The sequence below is a fragment of the Petaurus breviceps genome, unplaced genomic scaffold (assembly GCF_028583685.1).
Source record: "Petaurus breviceps papuanus isolate PSGF00001 unplaced genomic scaffold, PetGlider_PUasm1.0 91023, whole genome shotgun sequence".
Lineage (NCBI taxonomy): Eukaryota > Metazoa > Chordata > Mammalia > Diprotodontia > Petauridae > Petaurus > Petaurus breviceps.
In genome coordinates, this window is record NW_027187398.1 from 1,324,966 (window position 1) to 1,350,268 (window position 25,303).

Genomic DNA, 25,303 nt, shown 5'->3' on the forward strand with positions numbered 1-25,303 from the left:
ATGTTGGAGACAAGTGATCAGAAAATTTTGGAGACAGTTACTTCAGGCAACTGAACTGTGTTAGAATGGCCTGTTTCTTTCAGACCTAGAAGATAGTTTTAGGATTCTGTTATGTTCAGCAAACAGGCAAACTAAAGAATAGCTTTTGGGGTTGGTTTTCGATTTAGAAAAGCTGTAACTTAGGTGAGAAGAGCTGAGTTTATACGTTGGGATAGACATATTTGTGAAAATGTTCCTAACTTTAAATTTTTTTTTTTAAGTTTTAAAATTTTAACAGTAAGAGATGCATGGAATTTGCATTTCAGGCTTCTGAGATATCATTTAGTACTTATTGTGCCAGTCTCATCATCTTTTAATTTGACTCTCACAAACCTATGAAGTAGATTAGGTCTTGGTAACATCTTTGGTTTGCCATTTAAAAGCAGTGTTGACTTACAGAAATTAGAAGGCAGTTTTGTGTAGTTATTGGAAAGTAAGAATTTTTTAAGACTCAATGACTTGTTGACTATAATAGAATCTAGGACAAAACTTGCTGCTCATGCTTTTCTTCTGTTTGACTACCTCTGTTTTTCAGCTTTTAGCTTTCTAGGGAAAAGTTTTCCAGTAAACTTTACCTTATGCTTGTAAATGTCATAATATCTCAAATATTTGCAGAACTATTTAAAAAAAAAACCGCAGTGGAGCCAAAAACTTAATTGTCATGGTTGAATTTGGGAAAGCTCTAGTAAAACTTAAGGTTCTCCTGAGAACAGGTACTGAAATAAAATGTGGTTAGGATTATTGTGAAGGCATGATACTGACATGAAATCACAAAATAGCTATTTAAAATTTGTAATTTTTCTTCTACAAGGGTGATAGTTTAGTAAGTTAGAAAATAGAAGGTAACAAATTTAAATACATGGAGACCACTAATCTGTTATCACTTGTTATAAAACCAAGTGACATTCACACCCATTTTGAACAGCTGAATTCAGCAGATAATGTTGATGTCCAGACTATGCAAATGATAAATTTTGTATACACACATAATTATATAAGTACTATAGTTAATTAAACTTATAGCTTGACAGATGTAGCTTAATCACTAGCCCTCAATTTACAAGTATTTACTAAACTCCTACTATGTGTGTGTATGGTGTGATGGGGGTCGGGGTTTGAGGGTGAATGTCCCCAACAACTAGGAAAATCAGGAAAAACTATGGAAATTTGACATACTTCAGCTGTGCCTTGAAGGGTTAATGGGGACTTCAAGAGGCAGAAGTTAGGAGGGAGAAATATTCAGACATGTAAAAAACCCCTAGAGATACAGAGAATAGACATTTATGTCCTCTAGGCAATGTAGGCCAGTTTAGCTGGAATGTAAAAGGCATATAAGGGGGAGTAATAGAATTGTCTTGGAAAGGTAGGTTAGAACCAGTCTTTAAAATACCAGAGGTATTTCATTCTAGAAGTAATAGGGAATCATTGAAGTTTCTTGAACCAGGGGAGTGACATGATTATTTTGAGATTTTTAAAAAGTGGGAAGTGTTAATGTGACTCCCTTAGGCTTTGAGGTGATATCTCTACTGTATGGTAACAATGATTGCCAGGAATGTTAGTATGGTAAAATACTGCTTTTTGAGGAGGAGGGGAGGAGATTGTTAAGCAATTTGGGTTCATATAGTCAGAAGAATTTATTTGTAAGATCTTATACAGAGAAGATAGTTATCATAGATCTAGAGCTGACTGAGACCTTGATTTGTCATCTAGTAGTGGGGGAATAAACTTCATTCTCATTGTGATCAGGTAAAGCTATTCTAGACCTCTGACCTATTGGAGATACATTTCTATCAGAAATTTTGCTCTTAAGGTACCTGGTTTCATTGTGCTTAGTTTCTGGGGTCTTAAAATAAGGCCATAAACATTTTTTCCCCTTATCTATTTTCTTAAGGCAACTGTGGCGAAATGACTTGTTTAGGGTCACACAGCTATTAAGTGTCTGAGGACAGATTTTGAAGTGGGGTCCTCCTGACTCAACTGCAGGGCTCATGCGCTATCCACTATACCACCTAACTGCTCCTCCTTGTCCGTTTTTGTTCTATAGGTATTGTCTTATGTACAATTCATGGAAACAGTGTGGAAAAGTGGAGTCTGGAAACTGTCATTTGGCTTATTGCATATGCATCGTGAATGTAGTGTTATCTATATGCCTAGTTTTATGCTTCCATTAGACCCTTAGACTTCAGTGTCTAGCTGGTAAAGACTTTTTAACTTAAGTGTAAATGGCTTTAGAAATGTGACACAATTATTTTAAGTTTAGCAATTTGTATTTTTTTAAAAAGTTTATTTAGGTAAACTAAACCTAAATATACTGAGTTGCAGTACTGTTTCAGTTCACTGTGTACTTATTACCTGTTGTAACTCAGCTATGTATAGGCTCTGTTGTTGTTTGTTCTCTGTTCTTTGTTCTCAGAGAAGACCATGACATCAGGAAGGTGATGATGTAACTTGCAGGTGAATTGGATTTAAGTGAGGGAGGGCTGTGCAAAGTCACCAATCTCACTTTCTCCTTGGAACCATCTGGGTCCAGTGGCAAGATATAGATCAGGACAACTGGAGATGACTGATATAGTGGGAGACTATGGCCTTTTTAAGCTAAAGTCTTTTCCAGGTCTCAGTTTGACTGAACCAGTGCCCATTCATTGATTAAGGATAGGTTCTAAACATGAACCAAACTCTTACCGAGTCATATGCTTAACAAAAGCCTGTAGGTTGGTTCTCTTCTTATTGTTGTGGATTACAGGTAAATGTGAGAAAGATTGTTAAGCAGTTTGGGTCCATATATTCAGAATTTATTTGTAAGATCTTACAATAAAATACTGCTTTTTGAGGAGGAGGGGAGGAGATTGTTAAGCAATTTGGATTCATATATTCAGAAGAATTTATTTGTAAGATCTTATACAGAGAAGATAGTTATCATAGATCTAGAGCTGACTGGGACCATAATTTGTCATCTAGTCCAACTCCCTCACTTTACAGATGAGGAAAACTAAGGCCTGGAGAGACTAAATGACTTGCCCAATGTCATGTGGATTGTGACAGAGGTAGAATTTGAACCCAGGCCCTCTAGCTTCAACTCTAACATGCTTTCCACTGTATTGGTTCCCCATTGAGCTAACAAAGGAAGCAAATTGTTTTGGTTGAAGTTTTAGAAAATTAGTGGAGATGGGGTTAGGAATAAGCTCTCTGCAACTACAGTCACTGCATAGAGTAGGAATAAACTGGATGATTTGATAGAGGCAATTTATCTCTATTAAGTGAGGTGTAAGAGAGATACACACACACATATACTACTTTGTATGCCACTTTTATGTAGTTGAATGGGCAATCTGTTCAATTGGTTCATCAGTATATGTATCTTGGACAGGTAAAAATGAGCTGGGCTTAAAATTGAATAGGAAAAAGCATGCTAGATTGCATTTGGTAATTTTTGCAGTGTTTAAATAATCTCTGACATGTGCAGCCATCTGTTTAATAGCAGTGATCATCCAGTGATGCTATATGTCTCTGGCTCATAGACCACAATTTTAGAAATACCAAAATTGCAAAAAATAAAAAAAGATGCAAGGTAGTTAGTTTAAGGCTGCAGTGTATTGCTAATAGTGACTTGCATGCAAAGTAGTATAAAATATCTAGTAAATTTATAATTGGGAAAAGAGACCTGATTTGTAGTGAGAATTGAGGGTAACAGATGGATAGTGTGCTGCTGTATTGCTACACACAGTGTTAAGGCTTCAACATGTTGGGTGGATCCTTTGGTGGAGAATTTATGGAAGGACTTGGGTAAGAATCACACAGAAATGAGAAGGCCTGGTGGTAGAGTTGTGATTTGTACTCTTACAGGATCCATGAACTGTAATTCATTGTAGGTATGGGTCTCTCAAAGAGTTATCACACTTAGGCCCATTTTGTGTTCTACATACATATGAATTCAGTAGGAAAATTGGTCATTTTATACATGAATCAACTAGGCAGTGAAGTCCAAAGTTATTTTTGGATAACGGTCTGGAACTTAATTTTCCTGAAGTTCATCTGTAGGTTCGTTCCTTCTGCTGGAAACATCATCTGGCATCTCTATTATGCCACATGAGAATAGAAATCTACCAAATAACAGTTTACTAAGTAAGTTTACTATTTCTTCTTTTTAAGCAATTTAATATTAAGGGCTTACATTGTGCAAGGAGCTATGCTAGGCATGGGGATTACAAACACAAAAAATGCCTGGTGTAAGAAAACTTGCCTTCTGTTGAAGGCACAACTTACAACCATGTAACTTTTTTTGTTGCTTACCCTTAGTGTCCTTTATGATTTCTAGGTGTGCTCACTTTTGCTCATTCGCTGAGCATTTCCACCCTTCATTAGAAAGATCCTCTGGGAGGGAGACAACAGGACAGAACTTGACCACCTGCCTGCCTGTGATAGTAATGGCAATTAAAGATTCCCCTGTATTGGCTTGGTTTTCAAATTGATTGTGTTAAAACCCAGAGCTTGTTAATCCCACCTGTGGGATGGACTTTTTGATGTGAAAAGAAAGTCCTGAACTGAGAGGAGCTGGTGACGTAGATTTGGAGAGACAAGAGAGAGGCGGAAGATCTTTTTGGAAGCAGCACCTCGTGTAGAGAGAGAGACTAAGAGAATTGCTGGTGGCCACTTTGAATTGCCCTGGACTTTTGAGACCTGCCCCCTGAGCTGCCAAGGACTGAGGAGACATGGCTGTTTTGCTGGTACTTTGTCTGTCTGTTTTGATGTTATTTTGCCAGATTTGTCCACTGGTGAAAGACTGTCCTTTGGCTCAGGGGGCAGGTCTCAAAAGTCCAGGGCAATTCAAAGCGGCCACCAGCAATTCTCTTAGTCTCTCTCTCTCCACGAGGTGCTGCTTCCAAAAAGATCTTCCGCCTCTCTCTTGTCTCTCCAAATCTACGTCACCAGCTCCTCCCAGTTCAGGACTTTCTTTTCACATCAAAAAGTCCATCCCACAGGTGGGATTAACAAGCTCTGGGTTTTAACACAATCAATTTGAAAACCAAGCCAATACAGGGGAATCTTTAATTGCCATTACTATCACACTGCCATAGCATTTTCTCTCTGCACACCACTGTCACAGGGCCAGTTATATACTGGAAAGAGAACTACAGAATCATAGATTTGGACCTGGAAAGTAGGTACCTTAATAGGTAGAGGGGAAGCTGAAGCTCAGGAAAGGTTAAACAATTGCTTTGGGTCACATAATTTGAACATGCCTGAGATAAGATTCAAGCCCAGGTTTTCTGATTCCAAATTGAGTGGTCTCGTGAATAGTATTATTAATGTCACATGAATAAGATAGGACTCTGAGTTATAAAAATCTGTTTCACAGACATTGAAGTTTCCTTTCATTTCTGCCATAATCCCTCTTTGGCTTGGACTTGTTTCAGTGATAATGGTTTAAGGTAAATCTTCTGATCACAAATTGTTTAAATATAGGGGTGTTTAAACAATATTTCTTTAATCAGCAAGCATTTGATAAGCTCCTATTGTGCTAAAGGCACTGCTGAGGATATAAATTGTGTACTAATGAGAAACAAGAATATGGATATTGAGAATAAATATAAAGAGAGTAAATACAAAGGTAGGTTGAGGGTTAATTAGGAAAGGCCTCATGTTTGTAGAAGGTGGTGCTTGAATTGCATCTTGAAGTAAGGGATTCTGTGAGGTCAAGGTATAGAGGTAGTACATTCCAGGTTTGGGAGCTGGGATGGCAATACAGAGTCACAGAGATGGAACAATGGTGTATCTTGTGTGAAGAACAGCTTTAAGGCCAGTCTGACAGGCCAGGATTATAGAGTTGAGGAGGGAGGAGTAAACTATAATGATACTAGAAATATAGGTTGGAGCTAGGTTATAAAGGGCTTCATAAAGGGAATAGGGAACCACTGGAGTGTGAGTAGGGAAAGCATTATGGAGGATGGACTTGAGGCAGAGAAGTTCAGTTAGGAGCCATTGCAGTGATCAAGGTGAAAAGTGATGAAGGCCTGAACTCTAGGAATAGATGGATATCTTCAATTTGCCAGGCCAAACACTGACTTTAGGTAATGCACCTGCTGTGTCTGACTTAAAGCTTTGTAGGAGCTTGTTAAATTACATGTTATCTTATTGCTTAGTGATAAGATTATAAGATATGTTAAAATACAATGCAGAAGACTATTTTTGCTAATATTAGAGCTTGACTTTTTTGGGAGTGAGCTGGGTGGTACTTAGATCATTAGGGGTTTAGCATCAAAGTAGTACTGAATTCACTTTTAAAATGCTATGGTGTTTTGGCAAAAATAACAAAATCTTAAGAGACAGGTGCTACTTAGCTTTGGGGTCCTTGAACTTTTTTTTTTTTTTTTTTTAATTTTTTTGGTGGGGGGGGAAGGCAAGGCAATTGGGGTTAAGTGGCTTGCCCAGGGTCACACAGCTAGTAAGTGTCAAGTGTCTGAGGTTAGATTTGAGTTCAGGTCCTCCTGAGTCCAGGACCATTGCTCTGTTCACTGCCCCACTTAGCTGCCCCCACTCTGGAATATCATATTCCAAGCCTTTCGATCCCTCAGTGTAGAAGCTGCCAGATCCTGGGTTATCCTAATTGTTTCCACAATATTCAAATTGTTTCTTCCTGGCTGCTTGTAATATTCTCTCCTTGATCTGGGAATTTCAGAACCTGGCTATAATATTCCTAGGAGATTTTTTGGGGGATCTTTTTCGGGAGGTGATCGGTGGATTCCTTCAACCTCTATTTTGTCCTCTGGTTCTAAGACATCAGGGCAGTTTTCCTTGAGAATTTCTTGGAGGATGATTTCTAGGTTCTTTCTTTGATCATGGCTTTCAGGTAGTCCAGTAATTTTTAAATGATCTCTCCTGGATCTATTTTCCAGGTCAGTGGTTTTTCCCATGAGATATTTCACTTTGCCTTCTATTCTTTCATTTGTTTGGATCTGTTTAACAGCATCTTGATTTCTCATAAAGTCGTTAGCTTCCATTTGCTCCAATCTAATTCTGAAGGAATGATTCTCCTCAGTGAACTTTTGAGATTCTTTTTCCATCTGGCAAATTTGGCTTTTTAAGGCATTCTTCTCCTTATTGCCTTTTTGAGCCTCTTTTGCCATTTGAGTTAGTCTATTTTTTAAGGTGTTATTTTCCTCAGTCAGGCTGTTGACTCTCATTTCATAATTTTCTTGCATGGTTCTCATTTCTCTTCCCAATTTTTCCTCCACTTCTCTTATCTGCTTCTTAAGGTCCTCTATGGCCTGTAACCAGTTCGTACTTTCCTTTGAAGCTTTTGGTGCAGGAGTTCTGACTTCACTGTCTTCCTCCTGTTCCATGCTTTGATCCTTTTTGTCCCCCAAAATAGGAGTCTAATGTTGGATTGCTGAGCCTGCTTTGCTTCCTTTGCCTGCTCATGTTGCCACTCAATTACTTGACTTTTGGGCTTTTTGCCACAGTAGGACTCTGCCACCAGACAGGGGAGCTTCATTCCAAATGCTGGGGTTTTCTCAGCTGCTGGAGGTATTAGTTGAGTGCCCTCTCTGAAGCCTCCACATGCTCTGGCAAGCTGGTCACACACCCCAGGATCTCCACCCTAGACCACAATCCAGATCCAAGCAGGTTAAAGCAAGAGCGATTACCCCTCAGACTGGTTGCTTGGTCCCCCTACACTCTGCAGGCCAGGAGCTGAAGCTGCCACGTGGCAGTGGCTGCACTGCTGCCCCCAGAGGCTTCTCGCCCCGGGGGCAAAAGCTGAGGCACTCCCACTACTGGGTCCCAAAGTCCACACTGCACTGACCTTTTACATTGTCCTTAGCATCTATGTGTTGATAATTCTGGAAACTGCCACAGCTGCTGGTGATCTGGAGTCCGTCCAGCTGGTGGCTGGTCAGGCCTGCCCTGGGGCTAAAACCTCTGGTTTGTGGGCCTGGGCTCCCAGAGTGCTGTGCTGGCCAATTCCTGCCGGCCTGCTTGGCTGTCCTCAGCGGGAGGTTAGCTTCTCTGTGTCATTTTGTGGGTTCTGTAGCTCCAAAGTTTGTTTAGAGTCCCCTTTTACATGGATTGGGGGTGGTGAGAGCTGGAACAGCGCTGGAGGTCCTGTTTCTATGCTGCCATCTTAACTCCGCCCCCCTCTTTATTTATTTATTTATTTTTTAAGGCTGTTTCTGCCGTTGCACATACTGGAAATGGAAGGGCTACTCACATGTCCGATCCCACCACTGATTTGCTTAGTTTTGACGTGCTCTGATTCTGGTTCTGATCTGGACTGGTTTTCCTCTCCTTAGGTGACCTGGTTGCCCTTCTCAAAAGGCTCACCATATTTATATGAAACTTAGTGCAAACACTAGATCTATGAAGGCCACTGTAGCTCAGAACTCCTGGGCCTAAGATTCAGTAGCCTAGGCCATGACTACAATATTACTTTATTTTTTAAATGAATTTGTTTAATTTTAGTTTTCAACATTCACTTCCATAAGATTTTGAGTTTTAAATTTTCTCCCCCTCCTTCCCTTCTCTCCTTCCCCAAAACAGTGTGCAGTCTGATATAGACTTTATATTTACATTCATATTAAACATTTTCACAGTTGTTATGTTGTAAAGAACAAGTAGAACCAATGGGAGGAACCATGAGAAAGAAATAAAACCAAAATAATACAGCGAATAGTGTACCTTCTTTGGATGTTGATAGCATTTTTCCATTGAGTCTTTTGGAGTTGTTATTCTTTGTACAATGTTGCTGTTACTTTATAAAATGTTCTTCTGGTTCTACTCACTTCTCTGAGCATCAGTTCATATAGGTCTTTAAAGGTTTTTCTGCAGTCGGCCTGCTCATCATTTCTTATAGCACAATAGTATTCCATTACATTTATATACCACAAATTGTTCAGCCTTTCCACAATTGATGGGCAATCTCTCAATTTCCAATTCTTTGCCACCACAAAAAGAGCTACTATAAATATTTTGCTACAATATTACTTAAAAAAACCCCAAACCTATTCCAAAATTATTATTGAGAGAAATTAAGTTTGAACAGGAAAAGCTACCTTTCTGAGAACTTAATACTTCTTAAACCTTATTTATTCCGCTAGTGATAGCTATTTTCATCATTTCCCTAATAGTTTTTTTAATTGAAGTTTTTAAAAATTTTATTTTTTAGAAGCACAGACTTTATTCTTTTTGGTTGTTGGTTTCAAATTCTCTCCCTTCCCCTATTCCTTTTCCCACCCAAACTGGAAGCAAGGAAAAAAACCCCAAACTTGTGAATATGTATGCCCATGCAAAACAAACTTTCACATCAGCTATTTTTTTTTAAAGCAAGGGAAAAAAAATGTATCGGTCTGTACTCTGAGGTCATCAATTCTCTCTCTGGAGGTGGATAACATTTTATGATGAGTTCTTTGGAATTGTGGTGGGTCATTATATTTGATCAGAGTTAATAACTAAGTCTGTTAAGAGTTGATTTATCTTTTTTTTTAAAGAATTTTTTAATATTTTCTCAGTTACATGTAAAAACAATTTTTAATATTCATTTTTATAATTTTTGAGTTCTAAATTCCCTCCCTCCCTCTTTCCTCTACTTTGATATAGATTTTAAATGAAGTCTTGCAAAACATTCCCATATTAGCCATATCGCAAAAGAAAACAGATAAAAAAAAAAACAAAGAAAAATAAAGTAAAAAAAAGTGTTTTGATCTGCCTTCAGACTTGCAACAGTTCTTTTTCTGGAGAATGGATAACATTTTTCATCATAAGTTTTTCAGAATTGTCTTGTATTATTGTAATGCTGAGAGTAGCTAAGTCATTTACAATTCATTATATAATATTGCTGTTACGGTATACAATCATCTCCTGCTTCTGTTCATTTCACTTTGCATCAGTTTGTGTAAATCTTCCCAGGTTTTTCTGAAACTATTCTGCTCATTTCTTATAGCATAGTAATATTCCATCACAATCATATACCATAGATTACTCAGCCATTCCCCCAGTTAACGGGCATCCCCTCATTTTTAATTCTTTAGCACCACTAAAAAAGCTGCTACAAATATTTTTGTAAATACAGGTCCTTTTCCTCCTGATCTCCTTGGATTTCTTCCTTTGAAAACTGCCTATTCATATCCATTGACCATTTATCATTTGGGATAAGGCGCTTATTTTTATAAATTTTACTTAGTTCCCTATATTTTTGAGAAATGAGACCTTTATCAGAAAAACTTGCTGTAAAGGCACCCCCCCACCATGCTTTTCTTCTAATTTTAGCTGCATTGATTTTTGTTAGTGTAAATTCTTTTTAATTTTATATAATCAAACTATCCATTTTGCCTTCTGTGAACCTCCCTATCTCGTTTGCTCATGAGCTTCTGCCCATCTGTAGGTCTCCTGCTGTACCAATTGCTTGTGATGTCGTCATCTAAATCATGTACCTATTTTGATCTTATTTTGGTATACAGAGTGAGATAATAGTCCATGCCTAGTTTCTGCCAGTGTTCCAGTTTTCTTGCTTTTGTCAAATGGTGAGTTCTTACCCCAATAGCTGGGATCTTTGGATTTATCAAATACTAGGTAACTGTGTTCATTTGTGGCTGCATATTCTATGCCAAATTTGTTACATCTCTGTTTCTTACCCACTACTAAATTGTTCTGATGATTACCTCTTAGTAGTATAGTTTTTGAGAGAGTCTTCCTTACCAGTTTTTAAAAATTGGTTCTTTTGATATTCTTGGCCTTGTTTTTCCAGTGAATTTTGGTGTTTTTTTTCCTGCTTCTATATAAGGTAACTCTTTGGTAGTTTGATTGGTGTAGTACTGAATACGTAAATGTAGGTAGGTTTTTTTAAAAATTATATTAGCTTGGCTTACCTATGAGCAATTAATATTTCTCAATTATTTAGAGTGCTTTTGTAACTGTATTCATATAGTTCTTGTGTGTATCTCGAGAGTAGATTCCCAAGTATTTTATACTGTCTGTATTTATTTTAAGTGAAATTTCTCCTATCTCTTCCTGTTTGATTTTGTAGGTAATACATATATATAGAGAAATACTTAATGATTCATATGGGTTTGTTGAAGTTAACTGTTTTTTTATCTAATTTTCTATGTCACTTTTTTTCCAAAAAAGTTGCAGCCATTGGTATGCTGGCTTCAATAATCTTCACTAGTCCAGGTAGTTGTTAATACTAGGTAATTGCTTCCTTCATAGTATTGAGCCACATGATTATTATTGCATTTAAGGCATCCTGGAACTTCCTTTTTGGGATATTTCATTTTTCCTGTTCCTTTAATAGGAAGATACAGACCTTGGAAATGGCTGGGTTAACATAGGGCATTGTATAATTAAAATTATTGACCTTCTTTTTTGGTCCTAAGATCAGAGATGAACATGAGTGTTTTCATGACTAATGGAATCATGGAATCTGAGAGTTGGAGGGACCCCATAGGCCATCTTGTCCAGTCTTTACCCCTCCAAGGCTTTCCCTCTAAAATGAGTTGTTACTGAGCTTCAGTTTTAGGGCTTTACAGGGAGAGTAAACCCAGTACTTTTCAAGACAGTCCATTTTTTTCATTTGCATAAAGACTAATCTTAGAATGGATATAATAGGTAGGGTGATAATCAAATGCTAAAAAAGCCTTCAGGTGTCCTAATACAATGTTATCTTATAACTTACTTATAACATAGTATAACTTAGTTTTATCACCCCAAACAAAATAGCAGCTAGCATTTATATAGAGCCTACGATGTGCCAGGTGCCATGCTAAGTACTTTAAAATAATCTCACTTGATCCTTGCAACTAGGAGGGAGGAGATAATTAATATCCCCATTTCACAGTTGAGGAAACTGAGGCAAATAGAGGTTGAGAGTTAAATAGGTTACATAGCTAAAGTCTAAAGCCAGTTTTGAACTCTGAGCCTTCTGTCTCCTGGTCCAGTGCTCTCTCTATCCACTGCACTAGCTGCCCTAAATTTAGGTGGTTCTCCATGATCAGCCACTGTTGTTCAGTCTGTCTGACTCTCTGAAACTCCATGGACCATGCTGCCCATAGGATTTTCCTGACAAAGATGTGATTTGCTGTTTTTTTCTCCAGTGGATTAAGGCAGAGGTTAAGTGACTTGCCCAGGGTTGCATAGCAAGTGAATGTCTGAGGTCAGATTTGAATAGGTCTTGGTGATTCCAGGCCTAACTGCTTCTAACTAGCCACTATTATAATGTAAATAACTATTCTTTTATTGCATTTTGAAGCTAATTGTGACAGAACTCTTAATTCCATCATGATCATTTATTTTGAGTTCCTACTGAATGCAGTTCAGATTCTTTACCAAGGTTTTTAAAGATGTTAGACAACCTCATGACACCTTAACTTTTACATCTTCATGTGTACTGTGCTATAATGAAACTAGGGTTATTTTGACATTCGCTAAACTCAGTGATTTCCTTACTTCTGGAATTTTCCTTGTTCTGTGTTGCTCCCTCACACCTCTGCTTTTTGTAAATCTTTTAAGGCCCTTCTCAAGTTCTGTAAAGATTTCTCGGTTCATCTAATTAGTAGTAATCCCTACATTGTCAGATCACACATGACACTTTGCATTTCTCTTTTTCATGTGTTTTGTATTATATCCAAAATAAAGGTGAGGTTCTTGTCACAACTAGATTATAGACTTCTTTAGGGCAGGTCATTTTTTTGGTCTCCCCATGACACACAGTTCTCTGTTTCATAGGCACTTAAAGGTTTGAAATTTCAGGAAATACAGAGGATCTGGAGTCCCCCTACACTAATTTTGTTCTTTTTTAGAGATAGACTGATGACTTCATATTCAAAAATGCCCTGGCTTATTTGTCAACAATCATACATATTAAGTACCCACTATGTGCCATGTACTGTGCTAGGTGAATATAAAAATGAAACAGTAACTGCCCCCAAGAAATTTACATTCTGAGGGGGTGGGGACAACTTGCATAGATAGATAGATACAGACAGACAGACACACACACACATATATACATACTTGTAAAACAAATACAGTATAATCTGAGGCACTACACATCTGACTGCTAACTATGGCATGTTGATATCACTATTTCTGATTTCTAGCTTGGGTAGTTTTAATTCTTTGTCTGAATTGAATTTACTGCTACCTAGATTCTTTTAAGGCAAAAGCCATTACTACCTTTTGTCTCTAATTGCTTTATTTGAACTTGTGTAATCAGGGTGGCAGTGCTAGCTGTGTCAAATGAAAAACTAGTATGGTACCTGACATTTTGGAATATTCAATTAAATTAAGCCTTTCTGGAATTACTTAATAGTAACAGTGGTATTGTGTAATTATTATTTTGCCCTATGCTTCTCTATTAATGGACCTGTCTTTCTTTTAGCTCCAGAATCTGGGTATCAACCCAGCAAATATTGGCTTCAGTACTTTGACTATGGAATCAGACAAATTCATCTGCATTAGAGAAAAAGTAGGAGAGCAGGCCCAGGTGGTAATCATTGATATGAATGATCCAAGTAATCCCATTCGTCGACCAATTTCAGCTGACAGCGCCATCATGAATCCAGCTAGCAAAGTAATTGCATTAAAAGGTATGAAGAACCAATTTTAATATTATAAATTCTTTCCTTTGAAAATATAAGCTCAGTATTTGGGCTCTAGGTTTCAATGTGTAGTACACATGTTAAATTTGACTAAAATGACATAGATTGGCAAAGGTTAAATAAGCCTAGTATTAGAAATTTACCTGTGGACTGCAAAGATACTATGAAATGATTCTTAGCTGCTTTTCAATACAAGTCTAATTGGATTTTTACTTATGTATAGGTGATAACTAAATTGTTTTTGAGGTCCCATCCAATTTTAAGAGTCTTATTCCTTTGCAAGATCTTAAGGAAGACTTAGAGTAAAATATACTAGAGTTAGCTGTTTGTATAATTGGAGTATATTACAGGCATCAATTTTAATATCATGAAAAGGCAGGAGATTGCCTTTGGTAACTTCAGTTGAGCCAGTATGTTTTTCTTTCCTCAGGAGCTAAGGCCATTTGATTAGACTTATACAGAACAAATTTTCAAAGGTCACAGAATTTATAGAGCATGTAACAATTTAATTTAACAGTCAACTTGTTTTAAGCCTTGCAGTAAAAAAATAAAATTAAAAAATGCAGTGTGAAAATTGAAATTCTTTATCCATTGGTTATAATTAGTCTTGCTGATTAAATCTGATTAGTTCTACACATCTTAGTTTCTTCCTTTTCCGTTCAAAAGCCCTTTCTGAAGTTACCTACTTTCTGCAGGTTCTAGGGGAGATACAGAGTCTAGATGAGTCACTGCCCCCTACCCTCACAGAGCTTATATTGAAGTGCCTTTTGAAGGTACTCAAATACTTTTCTTAGAATACTTTCTCTAACTTTAATGTTTAATAACTATTATATTTTTTAATGCTTTCTTATGTGTATGCAGATGGTGAGTTCTCAATTTAGATTGTATTAGTTATTGTCCTGTTCTATGAAAAGAAAATGTAATGAGTTGAAAAGGTTTCCAGAGCTCATTACTATAGCATAGTAGATAGGCATTTGTATTACACATTTTTTTTTACTATCTGAATATAATGTAAGTTCTATATGTGGGAGAAAATAATGTCATTTCAAGACACTGCTTCCTATATAGCTAATTATATTAACTTCAAGCTACTTTTTATAAACAGGACTATAACTATCACAATTTTTCAAAGTCTGGTTTTTGCCTTTAGTGTGCTTTGCATATTGTGCAGGATGGAAATAACATTTATATCTTAGGGAAAGCTTTTCCAAACTATGTGGTTAGATGGCAGCAAGTACAAAGCTCCTTTGGGAAAATAGCATCTTATAGGAGCCATATATTTTCTGGCCCAGAAATACGATCTCTTATACCTTAACTGCTGATTTTTATCCTTAATTTCTAAGAAACTTGTTATGATTTTACACATACATATATGTCTAAACTAAGTTGTCTTTGCTTTTGGGAGATCATCAGGGCTTTCAGATTAATTTTTAAATATGGGTCCTTATTTCTGAAAACCTGCAATTAACTTTGGGCACATTTCAGATTCAAGGCACATTCCTTCCTTCTGGGACTAAATGTAAGCTGTCTTATTGGGGTGAAGCTCGAACTTTATTCCTGCCTCCAGCATATTAACTACATACCTTGAAACCTTTTCTAACCCTTTAGTATATTATGCCTTTCCTTGCATTTCTTTTTCCTTTTCCCTTTGTAATTTAAACCAAGTAGATGTAGCATGACTTCATTTTCTTAATATATGAGTGACAAGGTAGAGTTTAAGTGGAACCTCTTTCTTCATGAAGCAGCTTCCATAAGTTTGGTCAGAGGGAGTATGCCAGTCTTACAAAAATCACATGTATTTGTACATACACTTGTTCTGCTTAGTATACCTAGAACTAAGTAACTATCAGTGGAAAAAAAATTGGCTTTCAATCACAGTTATAAGGTTAACCTGATTGTTTTCCATCCTTTTGTCGGAGTGTTGTGTTTTGTTAGTATTGTCTCAGTTTAAGGCTTACATGGCTATATAATCAGACTATTTATTATTAGAATTAACTAGGATGGCGAACTTTATTTCTGTCTATATTTTGTCTTTGGAAAGTTATCTTTGTCAATACTAAATTAAAGCTTAAATATCTTGGTAGAAATAACTTAATGCATCAGATCTGTTGTGTAGTGTTTTAGCCATTAACTTTTTAATGTTATTTTTGTGATAAATTTTTATGATTCTACAACTAGTGATAATATGATAGTGTCTTTTCAGTTGGACTTGAAATGTGAAGATGCAGAAACTACAGAGCTAGAGTTTATCCTGAGCCTTGGTTTTAAAATCTACCTTTTTTATTTTAAAGCTGGGAAAACACTTCAGATATTTAACATTGAAATGAAAAGTAAAATGAAAGCTCACACCATGACTGATGATGTCACCTTTTGGAAATGGATTTCTTTGAACACTGTTGCCCTTGTTACGGACAATGCTGTTTATCATTGGAGTATGGAAGGAGAGTCACAACCAGTGAAAATGTTCGATCGCCATTCTAGTCTTGCTGGTTGCCAGATTATCAACTATCGTACAGATGCAAAGCAGAAATGGTTACTTCTTACTGGCATATCTGCACAGGTACTCCCAATTTTATGTAGATCAAAGAGGAATAGAGGAATTGCCCAGAACGAATTAAGTTTTGAAATAAAGCTTTCTTTATGTACAAAGTCCTTACTGGAGTTAGGGTTAACCTGCAGATAAATGGAAAGAATTTGCTTACAGTGCTAGACCTCTGTCTAATTAAATCCTCTTTTCTTCTCTTATTTGGGGAAGTAACCAAAAATGACCTACAGTAAAGGATTGAAAGCTTTGATAACTGTCTAGGGCAGAGGTGTCAAAATAACATGGGCCACAATGTTTGATAAAAACAAATCGAAATGATCATAAAACCTAGATAATAATTTATGATTTTCTAAGTCAATATACCTGCCCACAGATCCACATTTCCATTTAAGGCTGATACTAGATCACTGGATCTAGAGCCTATAATAGTTGATAAGATATAATTATACTCACTGCCTGGGGTTTTTTTTTTTTTAACCCTGAATTGCAAATCTTTTTTTTTTTTAAAGCAATCGGGGTTAGGTAACTTGCTCAAGGTTACATGGCCAGTTATTTCTGGGTGTGGTGCTAAGTAGCTGAGCCCAGATTTGATCCCCAGGTCATCCTGACACTGGAGCCGGGGCTCTTACTCGCTGAGCCACCTGGCCACCCCCCCCCTTTTTTTTTTTTTAACAAATTAGAGGTTAGATCATAGAATATGGTAGAAATAAAGAACTCTGAGTAGACTCTGAAAACTTGGGTGTTAGTCATGATTCTTTGTGACCTGGAACACTTGATTTCCAAACCTTGATTTTCTCTCATTTATACAATGAGTTGGATTAATAATCTAATATCCCTTCCAGGTCTAGCATTACATGATTTTATACTTCATCTTCCTTTAGCAGGCTTATTTGAAATACATCCTTAGGTTGCCATCTACAGAGAAAATATGTTCTAATTCCTAAATTGTTAGCATTGCGATATTACATCTAGTTTGAACATAGTTCAATAACATAAAAGAAATGGAACTCTGACAATCATAAAATACTGTTATTGAATATCCTGTTAATGAATTCAGGAATTAAGGTTTTATTACTTAGTAGATTTCAACTTGATAACCTTATTTCTTTGCAGCAAAATCGTGTGGTGGGAGCCATGCAACTTTATTCTGTAGACAGAAAAGTGTCTCAGCCCATTGAAGGACATGCTGCTAGCTTTGCACAATTTAAAATGGAAGGAAATGCTGAAGAGTCAACACTGTTTTGTTTTGCAGTAAGGGGGCAAGCTGGAGGCAAGGTAAAACTTGGGCTTCTTGAAATGAAGTTGGAAATACATAAAATCTAAGCAGACCAGTTTTAAAAAGTAGAACCTCTTTACTCTTCTTCATCTCCCAAAATTCAGTCTTCCTTTTAATTTCGTTGTTCCTGCAACGTAAGACATATTTTTATCTGGTTATTGCTGTTATTGTTTTATTCCTTTGGATATCTGTAAAATATATAATCATTCTCTAGAAGCTCCAGAATCATCTTTTAAAAATTAGATGACTTGAATGCCTGTTAGGTGAAGACCATTAACTATGTAACAAGTATAGTAGTCACCAGCTTGAAGTAAATTTCTAGAAATCTCTCTTTCCTGAGAGGAACCCAATATGGCACCAAAGATGCATTTTTCATTTAGATTTGAAATGATAAATTATAATATAGGCTCATTAATAAATAATAATGATAAAGTAAATAATAAATGATAAAATAGGCTCATTAACTTTTTGAATAAGAATTCATTCTAAACATCTTGGGTAAAATACCTTTGTGTATAAGACTGCAAGACCCAGTTACTTTGGGTGACTTTTGTCTGTAATACACAGATAATAACTAGCACTTTACATAAAATACATGACATTCCTACAAATACCTCCCAGTAATGCATTTATAAACTCCACTTGGGGCCTCACTGCTGTTTTATTGCCTTCTGATTTGTCTTTTGTAATGAGATTTTGAAATGGTTTGACATAATAACTTTCCACCTTTTTAGTAAAAAATGAATACAAGGAATTAATGTATAAAATTCTTATTCATTGCATAGGTCAGATCTTGCTTTCCTGAGAGAATTAAATAGAGGATCTGTTCTTGGACTTACTCATTGTTAATTGCTTTATATACTATAGGAAACCTTTTAAAATCAAAACATTTCAACAAAGGAACTGTGAATCAATCCTTCCTTCAAAGGCAGCCCTAAATAATCAAGGACTCTTTTATCAGTTTTAAGGACTGAACAACTTTACTTTTCAGCTGTATTTTGAATTTGACTTTTAAATTGTACCTTTGTTTTGTGAATTCCCAGCCTTGTACCACATTTTTTTAATGTAAATACCAAAACTTAAACCAAAGCCTAAGATATATAATTTTGAGGTGATCTAGGCCAGTGTTCCCTTCTGTTTATGTAAGATGATCAAGAGCTGACTGTAGTCCTGATATTTCCTGCTCTTCAGTTGATATTTTTGCTTATGAAAAAAAATAGAGACATAAAGAGTATTCTTATGGAAAATATGATTGTGTTTTGTTGAACAGTTACATATTATTGAAGTTGGCACACCACCTACAGGGAATCAGCCTTTTCCAAAGAAAGCAGTAGATGTCTTTTTTCCTCCAGAAGCACAGAATGACTTTCCTGTGGCAATGCAGGTATGTTAAAAGAATTTTGTTAAAAATAAATTTTATTGATCTTTTTAACATTGCCAAAATTTTTCACAGTATCCCTCCCCATGATCTTTCTAACGTTCCACCTCATATAACAGAAGGGGGGGGGTCGGTCCTGAAGAAAAAATATCAGCAAAACCACTTTATACGTGCTAAGTGAATTAAATATACATTAAGTAGGTTTTTTAAATTGCCCCTCTCAACATTAATATAACCTTTTTTCTTTTATGTAGCATTTAGAAGAATGACCAATTTTGGTCATCCTGAAAGAATTTCTATAATGCTGTTCTTGTTATATTTATCTTTTATATAGAATACTTGGGTGTTTGATTCTAAGTTTTTACCAAAAACATGTTTTCTTAGACGGCAAGGCATGAGTTTTAGAAGTGGTTGGAATTAAGTATTTAGACCTTGGCAGGGTTCTTAAAAGAAAGGTAGTGCAGAATAAAGCATCTTTTATGACCAGATTTCAATTTACTTTTGTTAAACGTGCTAATTTTCTTTATATAGATCAGCGAAAAACATGATGTGGTATTCTTGATTACCAAATATGGCTATATCCATTTATATGACCTGGAGACTGGTACCTGCATCTACATGAATAGAATCAGTGGAGAAACCATCTTCGTTACTGCACCTCATGAAGCAACAGCTGGAATTATTGGTGTAAACAGAAAGGGACAAGTAAGGAATCTGTCCTCTCCATTTAGGAAGGAAAAACAAACCTAGTAGATGGTCTTTTTTCTTTAGCTTTTAAAAGATGATTTGTGGAAAACAAATTAGTACTTTCTGATACTATGTGCTTGTTATATAAAATAGGTATTTCTATAGAATCTGAGTTACAGGGAGAACTTTTTCCTATTATTAGTTCATATTTTTTAAAAGTAATACTAAATACTTAAAGAAAACTGAAGTTTTAGTAAGCATCTTAGACTGACTTAGATGCTATTTAGATAGGAAAAACTATTGACTGACTTGTGTATCACAATTGGTTTAATACATTAGACTCTCCAACTTTAGATTTTCTACTTAGGCACTATTTATATTTTTGAAGTATTATAAAGTATATGGAAGTACTTCACCAAGAAAAACTTAGATTTATATAATACTTTATATTTTTAACAGCACCTAAGTAGGTGGTAGGGGAGTAATATAAGCATTATTCCTATTTTACACATGAAGAAGGTGAGACATAGAAGGGAAGCTAAATGAATTTTCATGGCTAATAAAACCAGTCTGTTTTTTCTCAAACCAAAATATTAGAAGTTGTAAACCTTTTCCTCTGCTATTACTGTTATAGATAGATATGTTGAAGAAAAGCCTAGAATCACAAAGTATCTGATTCATTTTAGTTTTGACCGCGGTTGACATTTAATATCTTTAACTCTCTCTGAACTTTGTTTAAAACTTTAAAATATGTCATTTAACAGAATATTGTGTCTCATGATTCTTTATTTATATGTTTTTTCTGAAGCTGACTGCTAGATAAAACATATGATTTACATCTCACTGAGGATTAGTTTGTAAACTAATCTTAGTTGACTGCTCTTTTTTTCAGTGGTGTCTCCTTTACAACTGTTCCCTATGCTACAAGTGGTTATGTTTTGCTTTTTTCCTCTCACTCTGAAACTCAATAGAATGTGGGTCTTTTCAGTGCCAGAAAGTTTCTTTTCCATCTATCTGTCTATCTAGCTATTTATCTTAATACATTTTTTTTTTTTACTAAAAAAGATGCTTCAAAATGAACTTCCCTACAAGGTATATTCCCCTCCCACCCTCCCAGCAGTTAATAAGCTATAATACAGTAGAGCTCTGAAATAACTTTCACTAATTCTTCTGTCTCTTAGTGTTAAATTAATTTGATTTATATTGTAGCCATTGTATGTATATGTATGTGTACTGTTGTCTTGGTTCTGTCAATTAACCGTGATATTAAGTGCCTATTAGTACCAGGTGCTAGGGGTACAAATGTAAAGAAGGAAATAGTCCCTACTTGCAAAGAATTTAAATTATAAAGCTCCGTGTTCTTTATTTTGCATCATTTCATACAAGTCTTCCTGTGTTTTGTAGAAACTAATCTTGATGTGTATAGGGGCCTTAGTAGTAGTGTATATTAAGTTTTGTTAAAATAACCTATAAATTTGGTAAGATGGACACTCTGTATTTGATGTAGAATATATAAGTTGAAAATAGGAAGGTTGGCACTTAATCTCTATTATCTGTAGAAAAAGAAGTAGTGATAGGTGAGGGAGAGGAGGAAGAGAACAAATATTAATCTACTTGCTTTTTAAAAATAGATTTTTGATGTGGGACAAATATGTATACCTTGAAATACCGCATCAACTTTGCTGTATATATTGCCTGTAGTAATAGGCTATTTTAAAGATGAAGTCAGGCTAATGTTAGTTTTGTTAATGTTTCCTAGTTGAAAAGAAAAAATAAATGGAAACCTAGTGGATAACAATTATATATTTAATTCTCATAGGCAGTGTTTAATCCTCTGAGGTATTGCTAGTTGTGGAGAATGGGGAAGTGGACCCCTTAACGTCTTAGGCTAATTCATTGCCACCTCTGTGGAGAATATTCTCATAGTTTAGATTTGTAGGGCAAGGATGATAACATTACTAAGGTAGCCCAACCATTTCCACAGCAGAGTCAGTGAAAGGTGTCAGGCAGTTAAGTTTCTTAAGAAAGTTGGGGGAGAGAACACAGCATGAATATGAAGAAAGCAAGTATGTACAAAATAACTCATTTTGGTGGGGACCCATTGAGCGCTTGGGGGAGAGAGAGGGATAGGAATAGATTTACTATAGGAGGTATCATTTAAGCTAAATATTGAAGGAAGCCAGGGTTTCAGTGAATTTATGTCCTTTCATCTGATTTAAACAAAACCTAGTGTTAGACCAATTTAGAGCTAAAAGATGAATTAGAAATATCTAGACCTTAGTCTAGGAAGGAGAAGTTATGGACTGGTAAGTTGTAAGGAAATAGAAAACTTGGTTTCACTAATTTGTCAGATAAGACCACTTTAGACTACTAAATGAAGAACCATGATAGAGATATCTCTCAGAGGGTTCATTCCACTGCAATTTTCTGATTTTCTTAGTATTTTTTCCTCTCTTTTCCAAATAACTAAATAGTGTTGAATCTTAATTGCATTAATGAGCAAAGAGAATTACTAGTACAGTGTAAACGTTTAGAATCACTGTCTTACAAAGTGCTCATATTGGATATCTGCTAACATTTAAATCATAGGTGCTATCGGTGTGTGTGGAAGAAGAGAATATAATTCCTTACATCACCAGCGTCCTTCAGAATCCTGATCTGGCTTTGAGAATGGCTGTGCGTAATAACTTGGCTGGAGCTGAAGAGCTTTTTGCCCGGAAATTTAATGCTCTTTTTGCACAAGGAAATTACTCAGAGGCAGCAAAGGTGGCTGCTAATGCTCCAAAGGTAAATTTTGGAAACAAACATCAAAATTCCAAGACTATTTATGTGCCAGTTAGGTGCCTTCCATTTCTAGCTATATTAGGAAAGGGAACAAAATTTGTGCCAAATACTGCTTTTTTGACTGTATGAGTTTAATTAAGACCTGGCTTCTGATTTCTTGTTAATTTTTTAACTTTTTTATTTCTGTCTTACGTACTTTGCAACAAAATACAGTTAACAAAACAAACACATTAACCATGTCTAACAGTATATACCTTACTCCATATTCTCTACCAAGAGAAATGTATTTATTCATTAGTCATCTCAATTCAGGATTGGTCATTGCATTGATTTTAGTATTTTCCTTGGCATAATCTTTTGGTTCTACTTAATATACTCTGCATCAAGACATTCAGATCTTTACAGGTTTCTTTAAACTTTACATTCATTTTTTTCTTAGTGCAATAATATACTGTTATATTCATATCCTACAGTTTGTTCAGCTGTGCCCTCCTGAATGAGTGTCCATTCTTGTTTCTAATTTGAGAAAGTTTAAAAAATTCCCCAGAAAGGCTGCCATGAATATTTTGGTATCTGTGAGACCTTTTACTATGTCTTTGGCTTCCTTGGGGTGTGTGCCTGTTAGTGCTATTGCTGTGATAAAATAGATTAATATTGTAGTTAATTTTTTAACATATCTAAATTGTTTCCAAGAACTTTTGCATCAGTTTATAGCTCTGCCATATTTGCTTAGGGATCTCACTGTCCTTCCAATACTGACTATTTTGGTAATTTTCATCTTTGCGAACTTGTTCTTCCTGTTCACTTAGAAGAATTTTCTTCAGTGAAGCCATATATTTTTAGCTTAGCAACATTATTATAGGTTTGGACATTAATGTCCCTATTTTTACCCTAGAATTATTTGGATTTATATCTAATATAGTCTGAACTTATAGAATTTAAGAAAACCAGAGCAGTATTTGTTTATAGTTGAAGATGACTACTGATAGCCTGGAAGATCTTTGTTCAAGTAATGTGTCATAAATTTGGATGATTTGAATAAAATTCTTAGAGCTGGAAGAGATTTAGAGAGGGATCTAGTCTAATCCCCTACAATATGTTTTTTCCTTTTTAAAAATGTTTCATTAATTTTTAAAAAATGTCTTTGTTACTTCCCACCCATCTGAAATTAGAAAAGCATGACAATGGCCATGTCTGGGAATGTACTTTGTCCTGTATCTATAGCTACTCTCTGCTGAGAAGTGGGATACATACACATTTTGGTATAGTTCCTCTGAAATTATGATTGTCTATGATGTTGATCAGAACTCTAAAGTTTTTTTCATTTTTTCCTTTACATTAATGTGGTCATAGTATAAATTGTTCTCATTCTGTTTACATGGCTGCATTGATTCATTCATAGATATCTTAAATTTCTTTGTCTTCATATTCATCATTTTTTACACCATAAGAATACTGCATTATATTCTTGTTTAACAGTACATCCCCAATTGTTTTCCACTGTTGATGGGCACTAACTTGGTTTTTGTTTTTGGGGGGATTTTTGGCTACTATTTTATAGAGGAGGAAAGTCAGTCTTTTTTTTTTCCCCCAAAGGTTTTATTAACTAATGATGTACATCATTCATTTCCACCAGATTTTGAGTTACACATTTTCTCCCCATTTTTCCCCAACCTACCACCCCAAAATAGCAGTCTCACAGGATATCCCCTCCTCCAATCTGCTCCCTCCCATATCTTCTCCCATACCCCCTTCAACTTTTCCAGTAGGGCATGGTAGATCTCTGTGCTCCAGTGCCTGTATAATTTATTTCCCAATTACATGTGAAATAGTATTAATAATAATAACAATTATATATATATATATATATTTTTTTAAACATTTGATTTTAAAACTTTGAAGTCCAGATTCATTCCCTTCCTCCCTTGTCACCCACCCTTCCTGGGAAGATAAGCAATTCAGTATAGGTTGTACATGTGTAGCTAATACAAAACATTAGTAGCATATTATTATTAGTAAATATTAGTAGGTATATTATATATTAGTAGATATATTGTAAAAGACTAACTATATTTCCCTCTCTCCTATCTCCTCCCACTAATTCTATTCTCTACTTTGATCCCATCCCTTTTCAAAAGTGGGTGTTTCGAACTTCCCTCCCCCCCAGCCTGCCCTCCCTTCCATCATCCCCCCTTTCATTCCCTTCCCCCATATTCTCTTGTAGGGTGAGATACTCTATTTATTGTGTATGTCATTCCCTCCCCGATCCAAATTCAGTGAGAATAAGGTTGACCCATTTCTTTTTGCCTTCCTATTCTTTCCCTCCATTGTAACCATTTTGCCTTGCCTCTTCTGTATGAGATAGTTTTCCCCATTTTGTCTCTCCTTATCTCCTCTCATTATATTCCTCTCTCACCTCTTAATTTCACCTTTTAAGTATCATCCCTTCCTATTAAATTGGTCCTGTGCCCTCTGTCTTATGTATACCTGTAAACATATATTCACACATTCACATATGTATTCATACGCCCATATACCCTCTGATGTATATGTGTGTATATATATATATGTGTGTGTGTTTGTGTTTTTGTATGTATATATATTTCTATTCCCTTCAACTATTCTCATACTGAGAAAAGTTTCATCAGTTAGAATTATTGTTTTTCCATGTAAGAATGTTAATAGTTCTACTTTGATAAGTTCCTTATGGTTTCTTTTCCCTGTTTACCTTCTCATGCTTCTCTTGCTTCTTGTATCTGAATGACAAATTTTCTATTCAACTCTGGTTTTTTCATCAAGAATGCTTGAAAGTCCTCTATTCCACTGAATGACCATATTTTCCCCTGAAACGTGATACTCAGTTTTGCTGGGTAGGTGACTCTTGGTTTTAATCCTAGCTCCTTTGACCTCTGGAATATCATATTCCAAGCCCTTTGATCCCTCAGTGTAGAAGCTGTCAAATCCTGTGTTATCCTGATTATGTTTCCACAATATTCAAATTGTTT

General features: G+C 35.8%; 1 protein-coding gene across 3 annotated transcripts in view; it reads left to right on the top strand.

Annotated features, from left to right (window-relative positions):
* The window catches only part of CLTC (clathrin heavy chain), an 84,410-nt gene that overhangs the window by 15,513 nt on the left and 43,594 nt on the right, over positions 1-25,303 (top strand). For all 3 annotated transcript variants that reach the window (XM_069078209.1, XM_069078210.1, XM_069078211.1), the window contains exons 2-7: positions 13,409-13,616; positions 15,920-16,188; positions 17,287-17,448; positions 18,720-18,833; positions 19,359-19,532; positions 22,104-22,301. In XM_069078209.1, the coding sequence (XP_068934310.1) occupies positions 13,409-13,616; positions 15,920-16,188; positions 17,287-17,448; positions 18,720-18,833; positions 19,359-19,532; positions 22,104-22,301 (1,125 nt within the window). The remainder of the gene's footprint in view (positions 1-13,408; positions 13,617-15,919; positions 16,189-17,286; positions 17,449-18,719; positions 18,834-19,358; positions 19,533-22,103; positions 22,302-25,303) is intronic.